A 22,221-nucleotide genomic window follows, 5' to 3' on the forward strand; every position below is an offset into this window, starting at 1 on the left:
TGAATGATAAAAGTGTAAAAATATTTTTGCAGCTGTTATGGAAAATAATACCTAAAGAGTTGTACTGCATAGGAAACTTGAACTTGTATTTTCTTTTAATAATGTTTGCGTTTTAGGCATAGCTTTTTATTATACTTAATGAATACATTTTTTTTTTCAAAATACAGGACAAAGTTGTGTATTTTTGTTGTTAATTTAATAAAGCCTAAAACATGTCCTACTGTTTAAACGTCTGTTGAATGAATATTATTTGTAGCAACTTCTATAGAAAAGAAACAGAGCTACAGTATTTTAAAAAAAATTTATTCACTTGAGTATGACATCATGTTCCATCATCATCATTCCTCCACACCCTGCTTTGGATCTCCCCGTCTTTGTGTCATGCTACTCGTCAGAGATGGCCGCACTCTGCTCGCACCTGGTTTGTTCTCTCTGTTTCGAGACGGTGCAGACACTTGGTTCATCACATCTCCTTTGAACTTGAATGCACTTTGGTCCCCACTTCTGAGTGTCATTTTACTTTTGGGACTTGTGGGTTTTGAAGACGTGTACCCATTCTCTCCCGTTCCACGATTGGTGATTTGCTGCCGCTTCTGATAAAACCCATCATGCTTTCTCTTCGGCACAAATTTTAGCGCCTCCTGCCAGTTCCCCGTTTCCTTAATGCTTATCATTATGCGCATCATCTGGTCCAGGGTCAGATTTTTGTTTCCCGTCTCCCAGCAGAGGTGCTCGTCCAGTGGTAAACGTGCTGTGGCCAACTTCAGGCGCTTGGCGTTGGCAAATGACAAACCGGAAATAATCGACCGGTCGACGAGAGCGCCGATGATGTAGACTTTTGAGTGGTCGAAGGTGTGGAGAACATTGCGAGAGTCCGCAGTGAGGTAAACAAGACGATCACGAGGGAAAAGATCAACAGCATGATCGTCTGTGCTGGTGACGAGCAGGCGGTTCCAGGTTTCGGCACCATAGCGCTTGAGGAACTCCTTCATGTAGGCTCCATCGGGTTGCAGGTTACAAAAATGTAGATGGTAGGGATCTTTGGCGCGTCTGTTCCATCCTTCCACCTCCATCATTTGCTTCACTGTGTTTTCAATCTCCGGCCTGGTCATCCTGGGCTCGTAGCTCATGTCAAAAACTAAAGGCTGGTCAAACAACATGGACTGGGCGGTCCTCCAGCCCACCAGTCGGTCCAGGTTTCTATTCCAGAACTTGGGTATGAATGTGTTTTTAAATTCATTCTCATCTTCATCTCTTCTCTGCGCTAAAAACGCTTCCCTCTCCACTTTTCTCTTCTGCTGCTTCTCCTTTCGTGCTCTTTTATAGCGTTCCTTTACAACCAGCAACTTGAGGTACTTTTTTCGAGCTGATTTAGTGGTGAGGTCTGCCACAGCCTTTAACTCTTCCTCAGACATCTCCTCAGGTACAGTTTTACCAGCTAGCCGCCACATTGCAACCAGCTCCCGAGTTGCTTCCAAACTGTTATTTAAACTCTTTTCCGGGATTTCGTCCTCGTCACTTACGTCATCATCCTCAGCATCTTCTTGTTCAGCTGATGAAGACTGGGATCTCATTACGGATTTCCATTTGTCCAAGTCAACATTGTCCTTTTTCTGTGGACTCCCAGTACTGAAGAGGTAACTTGGGTGGCGGGGGGAAAGGGGCGGTGCGGTCCCGTTTGCGTGCGTTTTGTTGACACGGGATAACGCGAACCTGCCACTTTTCCATAATCCACTTAAATGTCGTTGAGTGAAGAGTGGTCGCAACATGTCGGAACAATTGGTATGATGCGGATGTAGAGCTGACAGCAACAACCGGAATGATGACACGTGCAACAAACCTTTTTTTTGCACGAGTTAGGAGTTTTCACAGATCGTCATACTACAAAATCCGATTGCGCCATGGCCCTTACAGTCACTGTTTTGACTGATTATTTTTGCGGTCCACGCTTCACGCTGAGTGATCGTATGGAGGTCACGTTGTTTTGCAGTGTAACGTTATAATATGGCGTACTGAAACGGCGAAGTGTCTTTTATTTTATTTGCGTCTATTGAATCAAATAATGCATAGTGTCTAATGTTTTCTGTATTTAAATTATCTTTTTTTAAAATGTACTACATTTCTAAAAAAAAATTGAAATTATTTTTCGCAATCAAAGGTTAAGGTGTTATATTTCCCCCACGTTTTTTTGTTTAAAAAATATATATATTTCCCCCACGGTAGGCTCAAGGTGTTACACAGCAGTGACGACTTCTTCCGGCAGAAAACAGTTGCTGATCCTGAAAATGAGCTTATTTTTGCGAAAATTGAGCTGCAAAAAAGACATAGACGACGTTATCAAGACAGTTGCAGAAAAGGTGGTTGTTTTGAGGTTTGGGAGGGATGAAGACTCCGTTTGTCTCCAGCTAGATGAAGTTGTAAGTAACCATCCATTATGTTTAAGTATTTCGTGCTTGACGTATAATCGCTGATTGTGTTCTTTTGTAGCTGTCAAAAACGGAACACGACCTGAGTAACATGGCCTCCATCTACATAGTCGATGTGGATAAAGCTCCTATTTACACCAGATACTTTGATATCAGTTACATCCCATCAACTGTGTTCTTTTTCAATGGCCAGCACATGAAAGTGGATTATGGGTGAGATTTTTTTTTATTTTTTAGAAAATAATAATAATCGCATGTTAAAAAAAAGATGATTTTGCTTTCCTTCAGCTCACCAGATCACACCAAGTTTGTTGGCAGCTTCAAAACCAAACAGGATTTCATGGATCTTATTGAGGTCATATACAGAGGAGCCATGCGGGGCAAAATGATTGTCCAGAGTCCCATCGACCCACAAAATATTCCCAAATATGACCTCCTCTACCATGGGATATGAAATCAACAGCTACATTATATTTTTGTGTGTGTTGGTCATTTTTACTGCTTGAGCAAGAACTGTGTAGTAATTATTGTCTGAATAGGGAACTCAAGATTTATAACAGTGGTTATTAACCTTGTTGGAGGTACTGAACCCCAGGAATTTCCTATGCACATTCACCGGACGTGTCATCACAATGAGTCGGTGTGTGTCTTGACCTTTGCCGAACCCTTGGAGTTCGATCAAATTTGCCAGGTTAGGAACCACTGATTAATATTCATCTTCAATTAGGCTGATGGAGAGGCATGTGTGCAACTTAACTGCACTGCATACATTTGTTGATCATGTTGAGTGTTGTGATGTTTCCTATGGAAAACAGTTATATTTAGTGTGAAATGTGTATTAATGCAATACAAAGGTTTTGATGTTGCAATAAAGTTTCCTATTCTAGCAATGAATCTGTTCTTTTCCATACAGTATTCACAGAAGCTTGGAATTATGTATTTGTGTGTTATGTCTGTTGGTAGTGTAAGGGACTGACGGAGAGAAATTAACTAATTTGTTTCACTGTGTGATAGAAGGACTCACTGCATTTGTGTAACTCAATGTTAGACAGACATTGGTTTAACTAAAGCAAGTTGAATATGGAAGAGAAAAAAAATGTAATGAAACCGAATAGCACATTATCTACTGTCTACCACTGTGCAAATGATAATTCAGAATCAGAGAATTATTTTTTAATTGGTACAAAAATGTCATATAGTAGGTGCAAAAATGTAATATAGTACAGGAAGGACAACACAAGATGACTTTTTGTTTTTTGTTTTCGTTTTGCTCTCCCACACTCCTACTCGACAGGTGGCGCTAGTAAATCGGAAAGCAACACGGAAAGTAGGACAGAATTAAGTGACGTACACATCCGATGTGCGCGACCTTGTGCAATGCACGGTCTAAAATAATCATTAAAAAAACAGCTTAAAATGTTATTGCGGCATCGCTGAAACGTGATGTTTTAATTGTTGAAGTGCCTCTTTCAGGATTTATAAGATGATATCGCTCATTAAGGCTGCTCTGGGGAGCGTGGCCACCGTCTGCGCCCATGCTCACCCGAACGGTAACTAAACTTCACTAAATTAAATTTTATAGTAAAATATATATTTGGACTTGGAATCGTAATTTGATTTGTGATTATGATTTCAAAATGTGATGACATTTTGTTTGACTACTATAACAATCTTGCCTGGTTAGTCACAGGCAAAAGCAATACAATACGCTGTTTGTTTTCACCATATAAAATCAGAAATGCCCGGATGTTCGGAATTGTCCGTATGATGTTTTGGCTTTGTGCTTCGTGTAGTCAAACTCGTGCCAATATCTGTGTCTACAGGTCTTCTGCACAGTCATTTGAAAGTTCTAACTGCTGGACTGAAGACGTTAGAAATCCCTCCAAACTACAGTGGTAAAGTCCTTTTTGAATCGACACAACATGTTCCATGTCTGACTGGAAGGATCTTGCTCGCATTGTAACATACAGTGAGTCTTGACAGTGTCTTTGTTTTTGTTTCAATAAAGATGTGGTGCTGCCAGATAAACCTAAACTGACGTTTATGAACAAGGTGCCCAATTTAAAAAAAGTTCAGAAGGAGATGAAAAAACTACGGGACATTCAAGGCCCGACTCAGACAGCAAATACCTTCACAACTGGACAGTATGCAATTGTGGTAAGGTCATGTATTTTACACTGTCCTGAATTCAGTCGTTTATTGTTAGCGTGTTGGGACATTTTTGTTGCTGATGCTCAGGCAATGGGAGGGGGCTACCTCCGCTGGGGGCACATCGAGATGATGCGTCTAACCATCAACCGCAAGACGGATTCCCGTACTACGTTTGCTCTCTGGCGCTTCAGTGCTCCTTACAAGCCAATCACGCGCAAAGGGCTGGGTCAGCGCATGGGTGGCGGCAAGGGAGCCATCGACCACTATGTGACGCCTATCCGCTTTGGCCGTCTTATTGTGGAAGTGGGAGGAAAAGTGGAGCTGGCAGAAGTGGAGAAAGTTTTGACTGAAGTCGCAAAGAAACTTCCCTTTCCTGCTAAGGTGAGACTACAAAGTACACTCATCAGCCGCAACATTATATTTGCACAATATGATGACATCCGATATAAAAGAAAATCAAAACCTCCACCATTAAGCATTTTGAGGTGTTTCAATATTTTGAATTATTACAATACTGTTCCTCCTGTAGGTGATGAGTAGAGAAACCCTAGAAGCCTTTCACCAGGCTCAGGCCGATCTGGAGAAAAACAACCAGAACCCGTGGACCTTCAGGAAGATTGCCCGAGGAAACATGCTCGGTATCAGGAAGGTCCTCAGCCCATTCGACCTAAAAAATCACGGACGCTTCACAGGCAAATTTTACTTCCCAGGGAGGGTATGACAGACCCCAAAGCAGTCCAAAGACAGAGACCAACCATGGTATTAATACTGTATGCGACCTTCACTGCAGTTTGAAGAACCTTAACTTCAAAAGTCATGCAACTCTTTGTATGTTTTGCAGTCATATGTATTTTCATCTGATGTTTGTGTTCAAATTCGTTTTATTTTATACAATCAAGTTGGGGTGAAATAAACATTTTGACTCAATTACACACAAATATGTTCACACATTAAATGCAGAAATACAACTGCCACCGAAAGGTACCATACTTGTATCTTTGTACAGGCCCTTTCAGAATACATTTAATCAATTACTGTGTACTAAATATTTTCAACTATAACGGCACCTGCGGTAGTATTACAAGTAACAATTCCTAGCAGTTATCTCACAATTAGAATGTGTATGCTTACAAGCATGACATTTTCATACAAGAAAATAACTTTATTCAAATAAATCCATTTGATTAATTGTCAATTATTGAACTGAACTGAAGATCAGCTGGGGAAAATGCATGCAATGCGTTGATTGTAATACAAGTACCACTAGTGTTACAAGGGCTCCCTCTAGCGGGACTGTACAGTTTTGCACCCCTCCCTTCAACCCGCCCGTGTTTACCCCCATTTAAGCACAGTTTACAGTAGCTTCGCTTATAGTAATACTTTTCATGAATAAAACCTGTCATGTTTTTGATAAACAATTAGGCCTACGTATTGCATTTGATGTTGGCAATGATGGTAGTACTTGGTGTAAACTAGTTCCGAGAGACATTAGCGAATATGTATTTTATTTGTCCCGAACATAGACTCACAGGTAGCGATTCAACTCCGTTTTCCTAACAAAAGGCAGTACAGGGAGCGATCTCAAGTGACTTGATTGGAACGGTAAGTCACAGATCACAAAGGATTTGTATATTTTGTGTCTATAGTTTGGAGAAAGGTCTTTTGGTGAAATCGATTTGTGCCTGAGAAGATAAAATGAGGGGTTAGCTGTGTGTCTACGCATGCGTGTTTTCCATGGCAAACTGGCGCGGAAAATGTATAAATGTCCATTGGGCTTTTCGAAACGTAGATCATAAAAGGGTTTATCGTCACTTAGTTTTTTACAAGTAGTTGTACATTTGCTTAAGCAAACTATTACGGACGTAATCGCTATTAGAAATGAAACCTGTACGTGGTTCTAATCGGGAAGCATCAAAAGTAGCAACTGATAACCCGGTAAGACTCACTAAAAAGTAAAACGAAGTTGATATTTTTCTGTGACTGGCAACTCGCCTCTTTGCGTTATTTTGCCGTGAATCACGTGAGCACTACAAGTACAAAACAAAATGTGCGACAGAAATTTCTACCACTACTTCGTGGCATTATGGTTAAAGACACGAGTTCCAATAACTTTTGAGTTAGGCTGGTAATATCGCTAACAGCCTATATTCGATGTCCGGCGACTGACTAATCAGAGCCGTTCACGGCAAACTAGCAGGAGAGTTGCCGGTCACGGCAAAACATCTACTGCCAAAAAAAACCCCGTCTATTTCTTGTCATGTTGACACCGGTTATTACTGCTTGTCTGACAAACTTCTTATATTTTACTTAAGGATTCGCCGTCTGCAGACGACAACCATGACAAGACTACACACCACACATCGCCAAAGAAAAGAAAAGGTGTGAATATCTGGGTGACTATCAAACATTCCTAGAAAATCATAATATCCCATCACCAGCTACTCATGTGTTCCTTGGGCTTTCTATTTTGGTGACCCCTAATCTCTAGTATGTTACGGTCTTGTCACCTTGTTTTATGTGTTCTTGCATCTTCTGCACAGCTTCTGAAATCGCACCTAAAGATTCCAAAAAGCTGAAGCCGATCCGGAGATCCTCCATCATTGCGCTGGAGAATATTATGAACATGGAAATAGTGTGGGTTTGGCTTCTGTTTTTAAACAATTTTACAGTTATAGCAAACATGGTGTCCCATAAGTTTCCATATATCGTTTGAAACATTTTGTAATTTTATTTTTCAGATACCCTACAGATTTTGTAAATAAAGGGCCACAAATTGAGATCAAACTGAGGACTGGCTCAAGAAGCAGTCACATAGTTACTATAAAATTGAACAGAAAACATTCAATGAGGTGGATCGGAAAAAAATTGTTCTCATTGGTTAAGTCGGACAAAGATGCAAGGTACATAAAGATAATAACTCCAGTAGGATTCCGATAGTCATGTAGACAAATATAAATAAAAATGTTTGTTTTTCCTATGGATGGAAACTTCTTGGACACCCCAAATAAATACAATAAATGAAGCACAATTAAACTCTTTACTATGTTTTTAGAACAACTCTGGCTTTGAGACGGTCTGAGATGAAGGAGAACCGAGACCATCTAAATATTGTGAAAAACAGGTGAGCCGTTTGGAAACAGTGGTACGAATTCCCTCAAGCTGTGTGACTTAAGCACATAAATAGTTAAGTAATGACCTTTACTACGTTTCTCCCAATTAACTCATTCACTGCCATTAACGGCTTTAGACGTCAAAAATTAATTTGAACTATTTCTATTTAACATTTTTCCACTTTTAACAAGAGTATAAAAACCTAGAAAAAAGTTTTTTTTTTTGTCAATTTAGAACAGATATAAAATTTGTGATTAATCGTGAGTTAACTATTGAAGTCATGTGATTAATTATAATTTTAAAAATGTAATCGCCTGACGACCTAATTTATAGTAATCTTTTGTTTTGTTATTTAAAATAATCTCTTTTTTTTTTCAAAAAACTAATTTTTAATAATCTTTTCTCTTTTTATTATTTTTTTTATTTTTTCAAAAAAAGAAAAGATAATTAAAATTAGGGTGTCAGGCGATTAAAATTTTATTTGTAATTAATCATCATCATTATTCACAAATTTTATACCTGGTCTAAATGGACAATATTTTTTTTCATACTCTTGTTAACAAAAGTGAGAAAATAAAGTTAAACTAACAGAAATAGTTCAAATGAATTTTTGACGTCTATAGCCGTCAATGGCAGTGAATAAGTTAATTGTGTCCGAATTGACGCACTGTAATGACTGTATTAAATGCCTTGTTTAGGTTCTTAAGTCATTGTGAACAGCTTCAAGTTCCAGTGCAGAAACACGAGGAGTTAGGGCAGTCATGGCAGCGCCACCAGAAGGAGAGCAAGAAGTGTGAGGCTGCAAAGCAAACTCTGAGTTGCCTGGAGGTGAGAGTTTCCGAGGTGGATTCGATGTTGCTTCAAATCGAACTCCATTCGGTATCAAAGCCGCTGTCGTGACTCTCATCACAGGAAGTTAATCAATTTTACATATACAATTTGTCAACTGCATATGTTTTTGATGAGACGCATTGCTTTGGAAGGAATGTCCACTTTTGAAAAGGTTAATTAAATAAATTTGTTTCCAGGAAGACCTGAAGGCTGCGGTGGGTGCGTTGGAGAGCACAGAAGAGCAGATGGCCTCTTTGCAGCGAGCATGCAGTTCTCTACGAGAGCAACTAGAGGAGGAGGAGGAGAAAGCCAAGGAGGTGCAAAACATCAAGATGCATATTATATTCGGAATTAAGGAGCACTAACATGCAAAATATTGTAAATGTTTGAATTCATCTACATGCAACGTAAAAAAATAGATATACTTTACAGATTTTTGTAGATTTATTAAAAATAAAATTCACAACTTTCACCATGAAACCCAATAACAACAATAACAACCAGTGGGGGTGAAAAAAATGTCCATTAACTCATTCACTGCCATTGACGGCTATAGACGTCAAAAATTCATTTGAACTATTTCTATTAGTTTCACTTTTTTCCCCACTTTTGTTAACAAGAGTATGAAAACCAAAAAAAAAAATGTATTGTACATATAGAACAGATATAAAATTGTAGTGATTAATCTTGAGTTTAAATAAGTAATTAAACAAAAAAGAAAATATTAAAAAATTAGGGGCGTCAGACTTCAATTGTTAACTCACATTTAATCACCAATTTTATATCTGTTCTAAATGTACAATACCTTTTTTTCTAGGTTTTCATACTCTTGTTAACAAAAGTGGGGGGAAAAAATGTGGAACTAATAGAAATAGTTCAAATGAATTTTTGACGTCTAGAGCCGTCAATGGCAGTGAATGAGTTAATCAAAACGGAAGTCATCTTGTCAGATGTTACAGAGACCCAAGCAAGCTGTCCTCAACCTCCCGTCTCACCCGCCTCGGAAAGATGAAAGGAGCTTAGAGGTGAGCATGAATGGTGGACACTTTTGCAATAACATAAATCGGTTTCACAATGTGTTCACTGTTGCATAATAGCGGTTTTCATTGTTGAACGACTCGCTGTCAAAAATGTGGTTAAAATGGCTGAAGTTGCGTTTCCTTCCTAGACGAACTGCCAAGTTCTAAATAGCATAGATGGAGTCATTTGCTAAAACTATTGGGTAAAAACCCCCACTCTAAAAAATAAATAAATTCAAAAGTATGTGCTCAGTGCAATATTATTTTTATTTTTGCCTCAGGCTGATTTGAGAAAAGAGGTCCCGGATGAAGACCGTGAGATCATCGCACTCAAGATGGGAGCAATCTTGCAAAAGAAGAAGCGGTAAAAAAAAAAAAAAAAAAACTTACACAAGCACATAAACATGTACCGTAGATGAACTTTGAATTGTTTTCTGTTGGTGGTGCTTCTTGTTCAAAAGGCAACTAGATGCTACATTTAAAAAAAATAAAAAATAAAAAATCAAGATTATATATAGAAGTGTTATGGCGGTACAGTATTGCAAAGGTGTTTTGAAATAGCTGCAGTGAGTACTCGGACACTTTGTTTAAAATGATGTTAAAATTTTAAAAGTCTACATTTGTAAAAAAATAAAAGTAATCCCACACTGAATATTAAGAATTTCCCAATCCTTTCCCCTTTTGCACTTTTTAATTATGTGTCAAACAGCTCAATTGTTATGCCCTGACTGCCGCTCTTGAGAGAAAATGTGGATGTTTTGTCTGATTGATCCAGAAGTACGTCAGATGGTCAGATCAAATCTGTCCAAATTAAAAAAATGAAAACTGATGTAAAAAAAAAGAAGAATAAGTAATTCAAAGATTAAAAGGAAAAAGGAAAGGAAACAAAAATAAATAGTATTTTTCATTTATATAAATTTTTATTTATTTATTCATTTTTTTATTTTGGCAGTTTTGGTCCTCCATGCAATTTAACTACAGAAATTGGTTGACACAAAAACTTCGAATCTGGTGGCGCGGCGCTTTACCAGAGAAATTGATACGATACAAAATGGATTCTAAAAAACAGTAGTTAGTGACAGCGGGAATTTTTCTAGTCATTCTTGACATTCATTTTGGAAACCGACAAATACCCAAATGCAACACTGTGTTTCTATCATTTTTATTCATTCTTAGAAAATCACAATGCCCCCATAACTGGTGAGCTATTCTTAGAACAGGCCAGGCTACTCATGTGGTCCTTGGGGGCACCACTTTGGTGACCCCTGAAACTACAGTCTTGTTTACGTAGTCCTCATCCATCCATCCATCCATTTTCCGAACCACTCAGCAATCAAAAGGAAATATATTCTACTACAGTAAAGAAAAAAAGTAACCAAGCTTATCCTTTTGTTCCGCAGATAACAATAAATCTGTTATTTGTAAAAAGTAGTGCATTTATCAACATGTCCACTAGCAGAGATGTGGCTCAGTCCCCACTATGGAACGTTTCGACGTGAATTAAATCGAGCAAGATCCTGAGAAACAGCCACTATCACATTGCTTGTCTTATCAATAAGGCGAGTGTGAGTTCTATTTGATTTGATACCTTTTTCTAAATCTGGGATTTCTTAAGCGATCTTTTGCGAATGGACTCAATGGACTCATCATTGAAGAGTCGTTCAATAGTCGAGACCACCGAAGCCCGGACGGCACGGCCGAGGCCTCGGGCGGCGAAAACATAGAGGACGGGGTTAAGGGCGCTCTTGGTGTACACCAGGTACAGAGAGATGTATGTTCCGTAAGATGCATTTTGAAAAAGTGACGCCCTCTCAGGTCGTCCTTCAGCCAGAGCCCGCAGGAATCGGCATACGAAGTACGGCACCCAGCAGATGAGGAAGAGCAGCATGGTGAAAAAGAGCACTTGGTACATCCTGGCCATCCTGCGTGAAGCCGAGAGGGAAGAAGAGGTCGGACTCATCGGCGCCGATTGCTGAAGAGTGAGCACAATGGCCAAATTACTCCCCAAAAACACCAGCAGGGGCAAAATGAAACCCGCTACGGTCTCCGTGACAAACAGCCCCGTGTCAAACGTCCCGCTTTCAAGGCACTGGTGCGTGCCGTTGTTTTCTTTCAGAACAGCGCTGTGCAGGTAGGGGGCCGACAGGATGGTGGCTAGCAGCCATGACGAGCCGCAGGCTAACGGAACGGCCCAGACGGGGCGCCGCAGCCGAGCCCACACGGGCCTCAGCAGACACAGGCAGCGTTCCAGGGCAACGGCGCACACCAGGAAGGCCGACGCGTACAAACCCAAGCCTCGCAGGAACATGACCAGGCGGCATAAGGCGAACCCGAACGGCCAGCTGTTGTTGTGGGCGAGGTATCCCAACATGAGGGGGGTCCGCAGGATCAGCACCAGGTCGGCCAGAGCCAGGTTGAGGACGTAGATTCGAAAACTGCTGGCGGAGCGAGTCTCTTCCCTGCTGCCTCTGCGAAGGAGATGGCGTCGACTCCTTGCGAGTGCCCAAACCACAAGCACGTTTAAAGGTACGCCCACCTTTAAGGGGGGGGAGGCAAGACAACACATCTGTCTCTAATTCATTATATACTGCATAAACATTAAGACACAGTTCTTAATTTATTAGGTTGTGCTCGACCGCTTAGCTCCACCCAAATATCTATTCCTACTCTTATCAAGACAAAATTACGATAAGCAGTTTGAAGAAGGTCCTTTTCTCGAGACAGTGGACAAAACGGTCTGAAACTCACTTTTCCATGGACAACTTATTACAAAGTCAGTTTCAGGTATGTATAACGGAACGTTTGGTGTTCCACAAGGTTCAATTCTGGGCCCTCTGCTGTTTTCATAGTATCTGATCACCCGTGGGTTCCATTTTAAGAAAACTGTTAACGATCCATGCTTGTTGCTTTTGATTAGATTTTAGCTGTCTTGTTTTCCGCGTCATTGTCTCGTCAAGTTATATCATGTCCGTCCAGTGCTTGTGATCCCAGTCCCTCGTGTCATCCAATCGGCTCCCTCAGTAATGTGTGTCTTGTCCATGTGCCTCTAGTTGTCTCGTTAGTATGTGTATTTAGTAGGGGAGTGCCAAAAAAATCGATTCTCATAAGAATCCCGATTCAGAATCAATTTTAAATGTCCCAAAATCCATTTTATTTAAATTATTTCCTACTGTCTTGCCTTTGTCTGTGTGTGCCTTTATTTGGAGCGCTGTTCATGTTGTACCCAATTTGGCCACTGAGTGGCAGTGTGGTTCCACGCGGTCCAATACACTGTTAAGTTGTAGCCACATTAGAGAGTAGAAGAAAAAAGTCATGATCAAGTTATTCCAATAAAAGTTTTTTTTATATATTTTTTTTGCAGTGTGGAGCCGTTCTTTTGAGTGATAAAAGTGCCGCAAGTAGCGCACTAATTAGCATTAGCGAGTCAGACTGGAGTAGTAGTGTGCAATTCCTTGCACATCTATAGATTGAAGCAAAAATCAATGTCAATCAAATCATTTTGAAGCAAAAATCGCTCTCAATCGAAAATCGATTCTGAATCGAATCGCAGGCCCCAAAATCGGAATCGAATCATGAGACATTCAAAGATTCCCCACCCCTAGTATTTAGGCCCTGTTCACACGGAAGCAAAGCTGGCTTCGTTCCTACTTGCCGCCATTTTGGTTGTTTACTTTCGCCTCAAATGCTTTTAGGTCAGAACTGGCCTAAAAACAACTTGTAAATATCTAGTAATTTCCCCGTATTTGTTTCACTTTGAATCTTGATTTGGACTTTGTTGATTTTGTGTTGTTGGGCAACTAGTACCTGTTTTTTGTTTAATTGAATTACCGGTCCCTTTTTTCTTTTCTTTTTTGAGCATACCTGTCTTCTCCCTGCGTTTTGGTCCACCCGCTTACGAAACCTGACGAAGCATGCCTCCTAAGAAGTGATTTGGTGAAAAATGTTTTTTTAATATCTGGCAATATTGAAGAGAAAACTAAAGAGTTTTCTGTAGTGAGTGTAAAATTATTACACGTCCTGTTTTCAAGTCCCCTAAATTGACTTTTACCCTATTTGGCTTTTGACACAGATTGAGATATTGGGTTGGATTTTTAATGTTATAACTTTTTTTTTTTTTCTGAAGTACTTTGCTACCATGTTGCCCCGAAAGCAACTTCAATATCCCGTTTCTTACACAGAGGAGACATTCGTGATAAAGGGTACGAATACCTCACCCACCAGGAAAATGAGCAAGGTAGCAGTCATCTGGACTCCTCGGACCGCATCCGCCTGCCAAGAGCTGCTCGGGCCGTTCACAAGTTGTTCCACTTTGTGTGTTGCGTTCACGGCGGCCATTGAGGGCGTCATGATGCTGAAACTCAAATTTTACGACAACTTGGATGTGGTTTATGAATTGTTTTGACAAAAGCCAAAAACTTGACACAATGGCTTGTTACGTGAACAAAAAGCAAGATTGCATTATGAGCGTGGGCTTCTTGTGCAACTTTCCAAAGATTTCCACATCACGCCCAGACCGTATGGACCCTAAACTTCTCTTTGCTTGCAAACGGAATGGTCTAAAATCTTACGCACTTTTCTACTTTAGGTGCACTTATTTTCTTGCATTCATGTGCCATAAATTTGAGCATAACTACATCTTGTATACCTCAAATTTTAAGTATTAATCAAGCTGTAGATTATAATCGGGGCGTTTATACAACATAATGAGTTTATGCAGTGGTTAGATAGTTTCACTGTAAGATTCAATCAAATGTCATTAAGAACTAAACGCGTTGGGTTTTGTACTTTTCGATGTTCTAGTACAAAGTCATGACTACATGGACAAGAATGTTATTTCTTGGAGCCAAATCTGCCTTGGGGGAGTCTTCAAACATGCACCTACATCTCACCTGTTTGTATTAGTGGGCATGGGAACACAACACATGCAGTCACACCTACTTTGGTCGACAAAATAGCATACTTAATCTTTTTCTACTGTACATTTGTTAGGGGTCAATTTGTAGAGCACATATTAACCCCGAAACTATTGTGTGACCTCTAAAAGCCAGCGAGGATCCAAATTGAAATGTGCAAAATGAAAGATTTGTGCCTTACCTGCTTTTTGGTGTGCGTCTTAAAGTGACGCAGGGATAAAGAAAGAAAGACTGTCTCGGTTGACTATTAAAATTCTCTCTCTCTCTCTCCTCACTCACTCACTCTCTCTCTCTTTCTTGTGTGTGATTGCTTCACAAGCGTCCTCATGAATTTATGACAAGTAAATTAGCACATGGCACTGTTTTCTTGTTTAGAAAGGTTTTCATTTTAAAGAGGAAAAATCCCACTAGTTTGAGTTAAGCAGTAACCCCCCTCCCCTTTTTTTTTCTTTTTTTAAATAAAAAAAAATGAAATAAATGAAAACGACATCACATTTGCTCAGGTAACAACCAATCGGGGCTCAGCTAAACAGGTAAGCCGTGATTGGTCGTTACCGCTGAGCAAATGTGACGTCATTTTCAGTCGACAGCAAGTGACAAAATGGCCGATATAAACGGGTGGGTTTTGGTTGCTTAATTATTAATCAGAATGCTATATTTAGAATCGTAGGGCTGCATAGAACATATTAGTGTTATGAGCAATTGGGGTTGACTGACAGAAAAGTGATTATTATTTGCTCACAAACATTTTCATCTGAATGTCCTTACCCTCTTTGATATCTTTATTTAAAACGCTCATATCGTTTAAATACTCTGCAGATTATGTTAATTGACAATGTTTCTGCTTTTTGATTTTTCGAATCAGGCTGTAATTCTAATCTAATTTTATGCAAATTAGCCTAAAATCGTATGAATCAAAACGAGTTAAGTCAACTTGCTTTGAATAAGAAAAGGAAGAAAAAAAAAAAGATTGGGTTCATGCAATAGTTGATGCTCTCCTGTAGATGTCGCCACTACTCATTTATTTTCATGTGTACAGCATGAAAAGCAGGGCGTGTGACATTTTTGAATGACAATTTTTGAAATGTGAAACATCCACATTAACAGTTTAATAACAACAATAATTATTATCATTATAACATTTTCGTTTCCAATCCCTCCAACTGTTCTTTTTTTCATTTAGTTTTGTTTTGTTTTAAGTGACCGTTAGATTTAATTCCTGCAAATAATCAAAATGTAACATTATGTATAAAAAAACATAAAATGATCTGGTAAAAGAAGGAAAATTAAAAATGAAGTGATTTTAAATTACATGACTACACAAACTAACATTCATGATGGGAGCATATTGGGGAAATGATATAATGAGGTCAGTTTTTCCTTCATGTATAAAAATATGTTTATTTTTTACTTTTTTAAGTTACACAAGATGGTGAAATCATAATGTTTCTGATGTTTTTCTGATAAATGTAATAGGATCCCGTTTAAATACTTTGAAATGTTAAAGACAGTTCGATATTTTGATGAAACTTTTTCTTTATTCATATTATTCATACACGTATTTTATGTCATATCAGTTTTTTATTTATTTATGAAAAACTACTTTTACAGGAACAAAAATGTTCCAAAAATATTTGAGCTAGGTTGATGCTCATAAATATCATCAGTGATTTTTTTAATTTAATTTTATTTTTAAATCCAAATCAACAGAGTAACTTGTTTGTGTCTGTTGTGTTTGCCTCTATGACAACTTAAATAAAAGTGCTGAAATATATGAACCGTATTTTATTTATTTGCTGGAAGAAGAAAAAAGACCACCCACACTTCCTTTAAATCTGCTCATTTTAGACGCCGGGTTTAAATCGGGGAAACCGAATGTTTTTATGTCAAAATGAAAGATGGCTCTGAGTTGATGCACTTTGTTGCTCATAGTGTGTGTCTAGATTTTTCTTCTTCTTCTTTTTTCTGCTTGTGTAGATATTAGTAGCACGGTGAAATGATGCACTTTATGGACAGCAAAAAGATTGCCTTGTTGAGATGAAAAGAAAGAAAAGCAAATGTATTTTCCCCTTAAACTGCCTCACGTGTCGCTAAGAGAGCAGGTGAAATGTTATCAGATCATATCAGCTGCACGTCTGTCGAGATTAAATCTGTTCATGACGGAAAAACGGTCTAACGTCATAAATGTTGCCCACGTGGAAAAAAAAAACGACGAGTGACGCACGCAAACACAGTTTTGGAAAGAAGAAAAAAAGCAAGAGAAAGTTGTCATGAATTTTGCAGAATTCCACCATGCACTTTCACTTGCGGGTTATCAAATAGTTGAAAGTAGACAATTGATAGGAATTGGAATTCTTTGGCGAGTTTAGAATCCTTTAGAATCAGACGTTGCTGAACAGTTAACATGTATGTGAAAACAGTAAAAATGAATGACAGGATAATACAGTAAGTAGTAAATAATAATGAATTTAAAAAAAAATCTAATAAAAAATAATAATAATTGAAACCTCAGTTGTGAATTTCCACATCACGGGGGTTCCCCTTGATTTGACTACTCTTCCCCCCCGCCCACTGATGCCAACCATTCAACTATTATGTCATCTCTTTTCACATTTGCTTTCTCGATCCAATCACGTTGCGTGTTTATATCAAGAATGCAAGGCGACAGTTTGCATGAGGACAACCTGTTCCCCTCAGCGAGAGGGGCGCGCGCTTGTGAGAGTTGACGGGGAGGCACCTTGGGTTCTCGGAATCATATCGCTATGACTTGGTTGCCTGGCGATCTCATGCGAACTGACCTGAGAAGTCGAATGAGGATTGTGTGCAAATGCACTCACAGTCATTTAGTGGAAAAGAGCGGCGCTCAAAATCCCCATGTTGGGACACTCCCATAACTGACATTTTTGCTCCCATTAAAACTCATTCACTGCCATTGACGGCTATAGACGTCAAAAATTAATTTGAACTGTTTCTATTAGTTTAACATTTTTTCCCACTTTTGTTAACAAGAGTATGAAAACCTAGTTTTTTTTTTTATTAAAGATTATAATATAATCTTTTCTTAATTTTTTTAAATTAAAAAAAATGATTCTTTTTATTTTTAATATTATTTTTAAGAAAAGATTATTAAAAATCAGGGGCGTCAAAAAAATTCATTTTTAAATCGTAATTAATCGCATTACTTCACTAGTTAACCCACGATTAATCACAAAATTGATATCAGTTCTAAATGTGCAAAAAAACACATTTCTAGGTTTTCATACTCTTGTTAACAGAAGTGGGAAAAAATGTCAAACTAATAGAAATAGTTCAAATGAATTTTTGACGTCAATGGCAGTGAATGAGTTAATCTCATCACTTGACACAATTGAAGGTGTCAGTGTGGAGACACTAGAGAATTTAGCTTTATATTAGGGTGACCATATTCCCATTTCTCCAAAAAATTGTGAAATTAAAATTGTGGTACCAGTCGCAGTTACACCCTATTTGTATGCACACTGAACTCTCCAAAATGGCTGTCGCCGCACATGTTTAGACAAGCGTCTCGCACCAAAGCGGGACTCATAAACCTTGCTTAAATTAGCATGGAGTCAGAATAGCTGTTGTTGAGCCAAGAACGCCGTTACGTTCGCAATTGTGGTGTTTAACGCTACGTGACAAAGGCTAAAGTTAGCATGCTAACATGCTAGCATAATTGAATGCCTATTTCCAATGTTACCATGCGAGGTAAAGACAGCTTCCAATAGCTGCCGGGTCCTAGCAATATTTATTTTTTTGATAATGTTAAGTGCATTGACTTGTTTAAACTGTCAACCAAGATAGCATTTAGCCTTAGCTAAAGTTACACCCCCCGCCCCCATGCCCAAGCGATGACATTTGGTGACACTATATTGTATATTTCATTTTCAGTGAAATTGTAGCTTCCTTAAATCTAGTCACCCTATACCAAAATTTGTACTGTGTTTTATGAATGGCAACATGAGGAACACATGTTTATTTTACCTGCTGCCCTCTAGTGGATGAGAATTGTCTACCATTATATGTCACTTAAAAGTCTGTAACTTCAGAGTTAAATGAATTTAATCCTGGAGAACTCACGGGGTCAAATTTGGCCCCTATAAATTCTGCTACTCAAATAACAAAGACCTTTTTTTTTCTTTTTTTTTACAAATTTAACTTCAAAAGTCCAGAGTGCCACTTCTGACCCCTGCATGGGGCCATCTAGTGGATGAATATTGCAATTACATGAGCCAGAGTGGTGGTGACAAGATGGCTGGCAACATGCGGTTTTGTTGAGCTGGAAATCAATCCAAACAAAACCACCATCTTCTCAGCAAACCATCAGATGGTAAAATTGTGTTTTTTTTTTGTTAATCTATTTCATATCATGTTGCAGAATGCCTAGGAGTATGTTTTATATATATATTTTGATAAATTAGCAACTCTGAGCTAGTTCAAAAAACAAGGGTTAAAAATGAAAAAAACATATTTTGGTGTTCAGTGAACTTATAGCAGTCATTTAATGTATAATTCATAATTTTCCAAAGAAGAAAAGGGTTCTTGGGTTCACCAGGGTTAAGTTTAAGTTAATTTTCCCGAATACTTTATGACCTAATTACATCAGTGCATTGACGACTGCCATATCTTGTACATTGCAAGCATAACAGTAAATAACCCGGTAAATTTCAAGAAATGAAATCACATCACTTCTGTAGGCAGCATTTACATATAAGATAAATGGCAATTGAATGACAACAAAGTTTTGATGTGTAATTTTCTTGGGGATTTTACATGAGTCACAAACAAATGCTTAAAAGAAAAAGACACCCACATTCAGATGAGCTGCACAATGGAAAGTCGCTCAGAGGGCGGAGGGATGCGACACGGTGAACCTGCTCCAGTTGGTGAAAGAGGAAGTCGAGCTGCGTCGAGACAGGTCAGTGAATACCTCACATCCACCGGGCGTAATAAAATATCACTTAGATTTCACGTCATTCTTTACATCGTAACAGTGCCATATAGTGTATTAAGAATAGATTTCAAATAATTCATGATTGGATAAAGTTGACTAAAATGTAAAGGTACTGTATAATGTGTTGTGTTTCTTTGGTTTCACTGCAAACAAAAATCAAAATGAACATCACACCTAGAGAAGTGTTAGCTGAATATGCTAAAACGAAACCACAGAGTATAATAGCGAACTGTTCGATGCTATTTTTTTTGAACCAACTGGATACTGACTGAAAAAGGATCTCTTTCAGCATTCCAGTAAAAGCGAGTTTGGCATGTGAGTGATGATCACAAAGTCCCAGATTGAGGTTAATGCTAATCGTGATAGGGGTTGATTTCATCCGACACCTGCCATGTTAGCATTAGCTTCACATTGGGAGAATTCACGGAAGATCACTGGAGCTCATCATCGCCACTAATGAGGAATATGGGCCAGAAGTAAAAAGATCCGAAAGGTACCAAGTGCACGGAGCGACTCTACTTTCATTTTTTGACACCAGCATCATTGTGAGCATGTAACTGTTGAGCCTTTATGAATAATTTAATTAACTCATTCACTGCCATTGATGGCTATACACGTCAAAAATTCATTTAAACTATTTCTATTAGTTTTAATTTTTTCCCCACTTTTGTTAACAGGAGTATGAAAAAAATTGTGATTAATCTTGAGTTTAATTAAGTAATCAAACAAAAAAGAAAATATTATTAAAAAATTAGGGGCGACAGACGATTCATTTTTTTATTGTAATTAATTGCATGACTTTAATAATTAACTCACGATTAATGACAACTTTGATAGCTGTTCTAAACGTACAATCCTTTTTTTTAGGTTTTCCTACTCTTGTTGACAAAAGTGGAAAAAAATCTGAAACTAATAGAAATACTTCAAATGAATTTTTTGACGTCTATAGCCGTCATTGGCAGTGAATGAGTTAAAAAGGATTACATTTTATGATCCATGTTGGAATCGATTATAATCTGAGTTGTTTTTTGTTTGTTGTGCCTGGATTTGCACGTCTGCGTTCTGGGTTAGGGTGACTATTTTAGATGTATTCACTGCTGTGACAGGAGGGTTGCTTTAGAACCAGCATAAATAAAATATAAAAGTATCAAAAGATTGTTTTAAGCAACTAAATGTCAGGCGTACGGTCATGTTTACAAAATGTCACTGTGCGCGTCTTTGTAGTCAAGTCACCAAAGTTTCAAAGAATTTTTCGAATGCGTAAGATGTTCAGCCCTCTGAGCACTTTCAGCTCTGTCTTTTCACGTCACAAAACAGACGTTTGTGCAGTTCAGCCGTCATTTGGGATGTTTTGGTTTCCTCACAGAAGATCGTGTAATCTTTTAAACCACTTTGTCATTCGTTCAGATTTCCCTGAAAATGGGGATTACAGCATCATCTCTTTGAAAGCAGATTTTTAAAATTCTGTCCCAATTCACCAAAAAATACAAACAGAAATCTTCATTTAATGATAAATCCTAATTCTTTTTTTTTTCTTTTTTTTTTTCTGGAGAGCTCAGTAATGTTCATTCGGTAATTTTACCGATTTGACATGTCATCATCATTGCTCTCCTTTTTTTTTTATTATTATTATTTTTTTATATATATATATATATATTTTTTTTTGTATTTTTTTTTTTTTAAGATAAATCCTAATTCTAAAGAAACCCTTCATGCGTATTCAGTGCGCGCTTGAAGGTCACAGGGTACGGACGTACAAATGTCCTTCTTAGTGATACGTCGCCTGAAGCGGCGCCACTGACATTAATAATATACTCAACGGACACTCCTTCAGGTTCACTTACACAGTCCAATGAGATCTCATTTTATAAAGACAGGAACATACATTGCCACACAGTTCACTATGACACGATGTGATTCCCAACCATGTGTGCCACAGGAAATGATGCAAATTCTGAAAAATGTGTATTTATCTACTATAAATAATGTATCTATGCCACACTCTAAAATCAGTTAGGTAAAAAAAAAACTATGGGTCAAAAATGGATCGACTTCGACCCAACTCTGAGCCAAGAAATGGATCTTTTTGTAAAACAATTCAAAAATATTGGTCAGATCCTTTTCTTGGGTCAAAAAATTGGGTCATTTTGTATAAAACAAGCAAGAAAGTTGGGTCAAATTGACCCATAAAGAGAACTGGTCCATTTTTGATTCAGAATTGGGTTACTTTTGACCCAAATGTTTTCAGAGTGCAGTTACAGTATGTTTTGCGAAAGAACAAAATGCTCTTCAGCTCGAAAGCAAATGTTCCAATGTTGCCGTTCCTATACAACAGAATACAGTAATATTTTTGTGTTCAATTAAACAAGTCCAGATTTCTCACCGACTAATTGAATGTGTGAATAATTTGAGACGAGATCTTTATTAATTCTGTAAACAGTTTTATGACGTACATGTACATGTGTTGGATCCTAAAAAGGGAAGTCAATCCCAAAGATTTTTTTTCACAAAAATAAGTTCTATATGCCCCCACTGGCTAAACAGATTAATATTGCATTTGTGGAATATGAGTTAAGCAGCAAAATCCAGCCATTTTTTTTTATCCATCTCAGGAAGTGGCCATGTTGCCACTTGCTGTCAACTGAAAATGACATCACAGTTGCTATGGGCTCAGCAACAACCAATCACGGCTCAGCTTCAGAAAAGTTAATTTTTGTCACCTTTTTTAAGTCTATGAACAAAAATTGTGAACTACAGTTCATCTTTTTGTTTGTTAGAAATATTTTATATTCATGAAT

General features: G+C 38.2%; 4 protein-coding genes across 7 annotated transcripts; 3 read left to right on the top strand and 1 right to left on the bottom strand.

Annotated features, from left to right (window-relative positions):
• Nucleotides 1–287: 287 nt before the first annotated feature.
• trmt10c (tRNA methyltransferase 10C, mitochondrial RNase P subunit) lies at nt 288–1,993 on the bottom strand. The gene has a single exon (XM_077562864.1). It carries the CDS (start codon nt 1,767–1,769, stop codon nt 339–341), a length of 1,431 nt encoding a protein of 476 aa, XP_077418990.1. The 5' UTR covers nt 1,770–1,993; the 3' UTR covers nt 288–338.
• txnl4b (thioredoxin-like 4B) lies at nt 1,522–3,320 on the top strand. The gene is made up of 4 exons (XM_077562876.1): nt 1,522–1,637; nt 2,224–2,417; nt 2,488–2,639; nt 2,715–3,320. The coding sequence occupies exons 2-4, from the start codon at nt 2,286–2,288 to the stop codon at nt 2,878–2,880; spliced, it is 450 nt and encodes a 149-aa protein (XP_077419002.1). The 5' UTR covers nt 1,522–1,637; nt 2,224–2,285; the 3' UTR covers nt 2,881–3,320.
• Nucleotides 3,321–3,710: 390 nt separating this feature from the next.
• mrpl16 (mitochondrial ribosomal protein L16) lies at nt 3,711–5,562 on the top strand. Its single transcript, XM_077562873.1, has 5 exons — nt 3,711–3,976; nt 4,250–4,321; nt 4,435–4,583; nt 4,665–4,958; nt 5,107–5,562. The coding sequence occupies exons 1-5, from the start codon at nt 3,910–3,912 to the stop codon at nt 5,296–5,298; spliced, it is 774 nt and encodes a 257-aa protein (XP_077418999.1). The 5' UTR covers nt 3,711–3,909; the 3' UTR covers nt 5,299–5,562.
• A 731-nt stretch (nt 5,563–6,293) lies between these two features.
• On the top strand, nt 6,294–14,910 carry cenpq (centromere protein Q). 4 transcript variants are annotated; one of them, XR_013293763.1, is made up of 10 exons: nt 6,294–6,512; nt 6,890–6,956; nt 7,118–7,211; nt 7,630–7,698; nt 8,387–8,516; nt 8,717–8,836; nt 9,470–9,544; nt 9,820–9,902; nt 11,354–12,064; nt 13,717–14,910. XR_013293763.1 is itself a non-coding variant. In XM_077562870.1 (10 exons), the coding sequence occupies exons 1-9, from the start codon at nt 6,456–6,458 to the stop codon at nt 11,466–11,468; spliced, it is 810 nt and encodes a 269-aa protein (XP_077418996.1). In that variant the 5' UTR covers nt 6,294–6,455; the 3' UTR covers nt 11,469–11,517; nt 11,655–12,864. The 4 variants fall into 4 exon arrangements, 3 of the variants coding, with proteins under 3 accessions (XP_077418996.1, XP_077418995.1, XP_077418998.1); XM_077562870.1 differs by lacking the exon at nt 13,717–14,910 and having other exon boundaries at nt 11,354–11,517; nt 11,655–12,864; XM_077562869.1 differs by lacking the exon at nt 13,717–14,910 and having other exon boundaries at nt 11,354–12,865.
• The last annotated feature ends 7,311 nt before the right edge of the window (nt 14,911–22,221 follow it).

Source organism: Vanacampus margaritifer, chromosome 4 (assembly GCF_051991255.1).
Source record: "Vanacampus margaritifer isolate UIUO_Vmar chromosome 4, RoL_Vmar_1.0, whole genome shotgun sequence".
NCBI classification, from domain to species: Eukaryota; Metazoa; Chordata; class Actinopteri; order Syngnathiformes; family Syngnathidae; genus Vanacampus; species Vanacampus margaritifer.